At 36.0% G+C, this 6,113-nt stretch overlaps 1 protein-coding gene across 4 annotated transcripts in view; it reads right to left on the bottom strand.

Moving 5' to 3' along the window:
• Positions 1-751: 751 nt before the first annotated feature.
• Positions 752-6,113, bottom strand: part of LOC113513887 (zinc finger C2HC domain-containing protein 1C) — a 47,881-nt gene continuing 42,519 nt past the window's right edge. For 2 of the 4 annotated variants that reach the window (XM_052900489.1, XM_052900487.1), the window contains exons 8-12: positions 5,330-5,350; positions 4,366-4,575; positions 3,023-3,046; positions 2,213-2,381; positions 752-1,531 (exon numbers count right to left, since the gene is read on the bottom strand). In XM_052900489.1, coding sequence (XP_052756449.1) covers positions 1,368-1,531; positions 2,213-2,381; positions 3,023-3,046; positions 4,366-4,575; positions 5,330-5,350 — 588 coding nt within the window. In that variant the 3' untranslated portion in view covers positions 752-1,367. The remainder of the gene's footprint in view (positions 1,532-2,212; positions 2,382-3,022; positions 3,047-4,365; positions 4,576-5,329; positions 5,351-6,113) is intronic. The other 2 variants (XM_052900490.1, XM_052900488.1) reach the window with 1 other exon arrangement.

Genomic DNA, 6,113 nt, shown 5'->3' with positions numbered 1-6,113 from the left:
ATTAAAAAAAGTTTTTTTTTAGTTGGAATGTGTTTGCAATTCGTATGTAAACCAGATTAGTAATCGTGATACTGAAAAACATTCCTTACTCACGTAACAGTCCAGCCTCCCTAGATAAGTTTTTAATATAAATGCTTCTGTCAGCTCTCATATGAGAAAAAACAGGCCCATAGCTAGATCTACGATTAAGTTAGGAAAAAAGAAATTTTTGGTAGGGCCGAAGTCATAATGAAGTGACTTTGAAAAATCGAATCTAATTTTTTTGGGGCCTTGAGAGTTGACATTTTAAGGTAGGGCATCGAGTCTTTTAAGATAGGGCACTGGGGTTATTAAGGTAGGGGATTAGGCCTTTTAAAGAAGGGCATTGTCCCTCAATGCTGTCCCTAGCTACGGACATAAGAAAGAACAACTCTGAGCACTTCGCTGTCTCATTCTATCTCGATTCGCTAACGATTACAACAATAGTTCATTTGTCTTTGTCTAGGGGGCAGTTTTACGAATACTGTAACTAGGACTTGTGTTAGATAACCCTAAAGTCTAAGGGCCCGTTCACAATGCGACGGTACGGCTGTTGCTAAGATGTGAAGACAAGAAGTAAGTTGCATAACAACTTATTTGAAACTGTTCACATATAGAACGATCTAGTAAACAATTCACATCCGGAATTCACTGTATCTTGTTCAGTTGTGTATAAAATACATAGTTATAAATCTAAGTACATCACGTATAAACCATATTGTCATTATAAAATGACAATATGGTTTTCTAGTCACATTCGTTTATGTGATGATAGGAGCCTAACTTGTGTTCTTTCTGCTAGTAGATACACTACCTAGACTTTGAGGGGAACACCCAAAGTTGTGTACGAACATAACGACCATCTGTACACGACCAGAGCCAAACAAATTCTTAGTAGAAATTCCCCAAGAGTAAAAACATTCCTATGTGTGTACTTTGCAATGTATATGCATTCCATGATTTAAAATAAAATAATTTACTCATTTACTTAATTGACAGCGCCATCTGTTAATAGACGGTTAATTAGAGATTACGCACATTTGGGCTGATTATGTCAAAGAAAGTTTTAACTAGGTAAAAGAGGGCGAAGTAAAGAGTATTTGTGTTAGCAAATCCAGTACCCAGCTGTCTATTGGCCAGCCGGATGATCCAGATTCCTTATGGAACTCCATACCAGGCGTTGAGATCTGATTTTTAGGAACTGAGGAGTTAGAAAGCGCGGAGTATCCTGATGTTTCTTTGTAACGATTTGTTCTACAATTAGTACAGCCAAAAATCACCTGGTCGACAGATCGAACCGGTCACAGGGGCTGGTTGACACGACCGTAACCGGACGGTTCAGCAACCGGTTACCGCCGTTTGGCGGCCGGTTTGGGTTTGTTGAACTGGTAGTTCGCACATTTGGGTATGTGCCTTTCGGCGGCGGCCTGGTTGAACCGTCGGCTGCAGTGCGGGCACTGGATGTAGTCTGGATTCTCCGATGGAGGCGGCGGGGGGAGGTCACTGAGTTTACCTGGAACAAATTTTGTAATAATAATATAAATATTATAATATAACGGTTTAACAAGTGACGCTAAAAATAAAAAAAACAAAAATAAAACTATACAAGAGAGACATTTAAGGAAAATTACTAGTGTATTGTTTATGAAATTTGGTATACACATACAATATGGGATGAAGAAGGATATATGTTACTTTCTATCTCGGCCAGCAAACATATCCATATAACGCGGACAAAGTCGTAGGTAAAAGCTTCTATTTTTTAATATATAACGCTTATCTTTTTTTTTTTATACGACTTAGAATAACAAACATGCTGACGGCCCACCTGATGGAAAGTGGTAACCGTTGTTTATAGACATGAGCAGTACCATGGACTTAACAGACTATACTATTTCGCTCATGATACCCCCCATGCGTTGCCATTCCTGAGGACTCAGGTGTTATTCCTCTGTACCCTGTAAATTCACACCATATCTCACCCTTCAAACCGAAACATAGCCATGCAAACACAACTACTTCAGGGTAGAAATACTAATGGGACAGAGGTACCCAAGCAATCAACTTTTGTACAAACTCTGGTTTATATATATATATATATATATATATATATATATATATATATATATATATATATATATATATATATATATATATATATATATATATATATATATAATAAGTAATAACTAACCGCCCGCGTTGAGATGCGCCTGCACCTGCTTCGCGGCCCGTATCGCCTGTATGAACTCCTCGTGCTTCTGCCGCCAGTTGCTGTTCAGCGACTTGTTGCTCACTTTAGTGGTGGGCGGGTTCACTTGACTCTTGCGCAGCTTATTGATGAACGGCTCCGCTTCTGTGCCCTGCGTAGTGTATTTTATGATTTTTAGTAACAGTTGGTAAAATTAAATACTTGCGCAATCGATTGTCTTTGTCATTGACCTGCACTGTTGTCTATCTATCTTTGTCGTATACATTATTCGTTAGACATAGTGATACTAGTCTGTTTCATTTTGACAGACAAAAAGTGCCCTAAAGATTGTTTCTCACTAACTTTAATATCAGACTATTATTTTAACAAAAGTTGCAAATACTTGCTTTGACTTCAATACTGAGCTCGAGCATTATTTACCAAATCTACGAACATCTTAACAAAGGTTGCAAATATTTGCTTTCAACGCTGAGTTACATTATTTACCAAGTTTCCGAACGAACATACGTCACTTTATGGGTTTAAACTTATTTTTTAGATAGAACTTGCTTTTATTGGAGAAAATATCAGATTACATGAATATTAAAATTTATAACTATCTGTGGCCATATGTTCTAGACATCGTGCAGGAATTACTAACAAAAGAATTTAATTAATCTATTAATTATACTATAATAATATAATAAACACTCACAAGTCACAAAATATTTAATGATATTGATGATGCTTAGACATTGACACAATAACAATGATGATAACACGGATATAGTAACAGTTACAGCCAATGCTTGCCTTATAGTTCTCTGCATCAGTGCCCTGTGTGTTTTGCAGTATGCAGCGTAAAGAAATTTTTAAAGTTAGGTTTATTTTATTTATTACATATTGAGATGGTTAGGATTAAATATACATTTATTTACGACTCCTTAATTTGGGCTATCAGTATAAATTACTAACAAGTTAAATTATCTACAAAATTGTTAAAAATAAACTTATTGTTTATTTATTTTTTATTATTATTTGTTATTTATTATTAAATATACTTTCTATATATCTTATTCACTCACTTTTATTTATTACTACTGGGAAATATAGTTCCGTGACTATACATAAATATACTGCCCATTTTGTTTGATGATTATTGTCAAAATAGGTAAAATCAAAATGTTAATTAGGGACTATTCATATTACAACGGGAAAAGGGCGGGAAGAGTGAGTGCACTAGAAAATAATTCTCAATAGATAGGATCTATGTTTGTCTTTAAAACTTAAATTACAAAAATTTTTTAATCACATATATATGTATAACGCGAAAAAGACTATTAATTAGACTGTTAAATCTAAGAAAAAAGACAAGTTAAAGAATAGACATAAACATATACCTTTTTTTTTTATACAACTTAGAATGGCGAACAAGACACACAATGACGGCCCACCTGATGGAAAGTGGTAACCGTCGCCTATAGACATGAGCAGTACCATGGACATAACAGAGTATACTGTTTCGCCCATGATACATCCCATGCGTTGCCATTCCTGAGGATTCAGGTGTTATTCCTCTGTACCCAGTAAATTCACGCCATATCCCACCCTTCAACCGAAACACAGCTTTGCAAACACAACTGCTTCACGGTTGAAACACGAATAGGACAGAGGTACCTAAGCAATCGACTTTTGTACAAAGTCTCCCTACTAATATAACATGTTCTTAGATTTTATGGATAGAGTGTCTTCATACAAATGCTTCTAAAAAAACGGGTCATCTTTTTCATATAATTTTGCGTGATAAAAAGATATGAGTGATTCATTTATAATTTTTATACTTCTTTTGTATTATAAATTCTGCACCTTTTTAATTTGCACAAATTAATTTTATTTATTAAGTAATTAAATATAGATACGTCAAGATACATTGTATGCGGTAGTATATAGAACATTAAAAAAATTGATGATTTGAACTTGATAATTGTCAAATTAGCTGGCAAAAACCGTGACAAAAATGAGTTAACCCGTTTTTGAGGCTCGATGCTCTACTTATAATATATAATTTAAGGGTATGTTAATAATACGTGTGACTTAGAGGAATGATAAGTTAATTTAATGCATTACTCTAATAATTAACTAAATTGTAAACTCACGGCAAGCCTGTGTTTGAGCACGTCGAACGGCTTCCGTTTTTTGGCGTGCGCCTTCTTGCATATCTCCTGGTGCTTGGCGAGCCGGTCCGGCGCGAACCGGCGGCCGCACACGGTGCACGCGGCGCCCGAGCCGGCGGACGACGCGCCGGAAGCCGCCGGGCCGGACGGCGCGCGCGGCTTGCTGCTGCCGGTCGAGCTTTGAGGGGACCCCTATGTTATAAAATTAAATATTTAAATAAAATTTGTGAAAATAGTTTTATATTCGGTTACAATAACGTTTAATGGAAATGTATACGACTATAATTTTTATAATTCTTTTAATGTCCAATAGTAGTACAAATAAAAAGTCGACCGTTATCTAATCTACCATTTTCTACTATTTTTTTTATTTCATTTAAATCGTTTCTATGATAATGTAAACGCAATATTTACTAACTTTATTTTTACTTTACAAAATATTTAATAACTTTTTATTAAGTTTTCTTAGTACTTATTTTCTTTGCTATTTTTTTGTGATCTTTCCGAGAGAAGTCTAATATTATTTTTTCTTTACTTTTTTAGATATGTCTGTCTATGGTACACATTATATATAAAAGGTTATTAAAACGTCACTTTACACGAAGGTTATTATGAACAAGAATTTTTTTTTTTCACTGAACATAGGCCTCTTCCTATTGGAGGATTTTGCCAGTAATTGCCACGCTTGGCAGGCAGGTTGGTACACCGGTTCAAATACGCATCAAAAGGTATTAGGAGCAATTAAGAAAATAATGCATCATAATGAGCTACCCGTATGTGAACGGAAACCGCTCCGCTACACGACCCATTCATCACATTTTCCTGCGACGTTGATACCGTACGGAATCTATGCGGATAGGAAGCCTGCACCGTACCTATCTGTGACCGTCCCGTGATGGTAAGGTAATAGGTACTTAAATATAGATAAAAATAAATTAAAACATACCACTGCTTGCCTTCGCGGTACCTGAAAAATTAAAAATTAACTTTTAAAATAAATTATTTATTTATACATAGGAACAGCATATTGTATTTTTTTTTTAATAGATGATAATGGAATGGTAACGCCACCCGCGTTATCGGTATACACCGGCGGGGCACCAGTGAAGGATGATAGGTGAGGATGAAGCAGGTCAGTTACCCGTCGTGACGAATTCAACAAGAATTGTTCACGATGGTTTCCAGGGGGAACCACATGGAGGTCGACCAATTAAGGCATATTGCTAGCAATGGGGCTGTCAAACTCCATTGCTAACAACCCCTTTCCCCCCCCGCATATTGTATTATAACAAGAATTAAAAAGACAATGAAAAGTAAGCGGCTAATATTTTTGTTTAATAGTCTTTTAATATTTAAGGACATTTAATCTAGTTATGATACACTATATTTTGCACTATTAAAGATATTTTAACTGTCAGTCATGTACGAGGTTTGTCCGGAAAGTACGTATAAAAGTTTTTTAAAAATTTTATTTTACAATTATTCAGGTAAATCAATTTTATCCCCTTCAAAGTACTCCCCCTGTGACATAATGCACTTGTGCCAACGCCGTTTCCACTGTGAGAAGGCTCCTTGAAAGTCCTCTGGTTGTAGGTTTCTCAGCTGCCCCGTCGTAGCTTTTTTTATCTCATTTATGTCCCCCAAATGCCGCCCCCGAAGTACCAATTTGGTTTTTGGGAACAAGAAGAAGTCACACGGGGCCAAATCCGGCGAATAGGGGGGTGTTCGGT

The sequence above is a fragment of the Galleria mellonella genome, unplaced genomic scaffold (genome assembly GCF_026898425.1).
Source record: "Galleria mellonella isolate WM207_F2 unplaced genomic scaffold, CSIRO_AGI_GalMel_v1 utg65, whole genome shotgun sequence".
Taxonomy (NCBI): Eukaryota; Metazoa; Arthropoda; class Insecta; order Lepidoptera; family Pyralidae; genus Galleria; species Galleria mellonella.
This window is presented reverse-complemented; position numbering and strand designations above follow the sequence as displayed.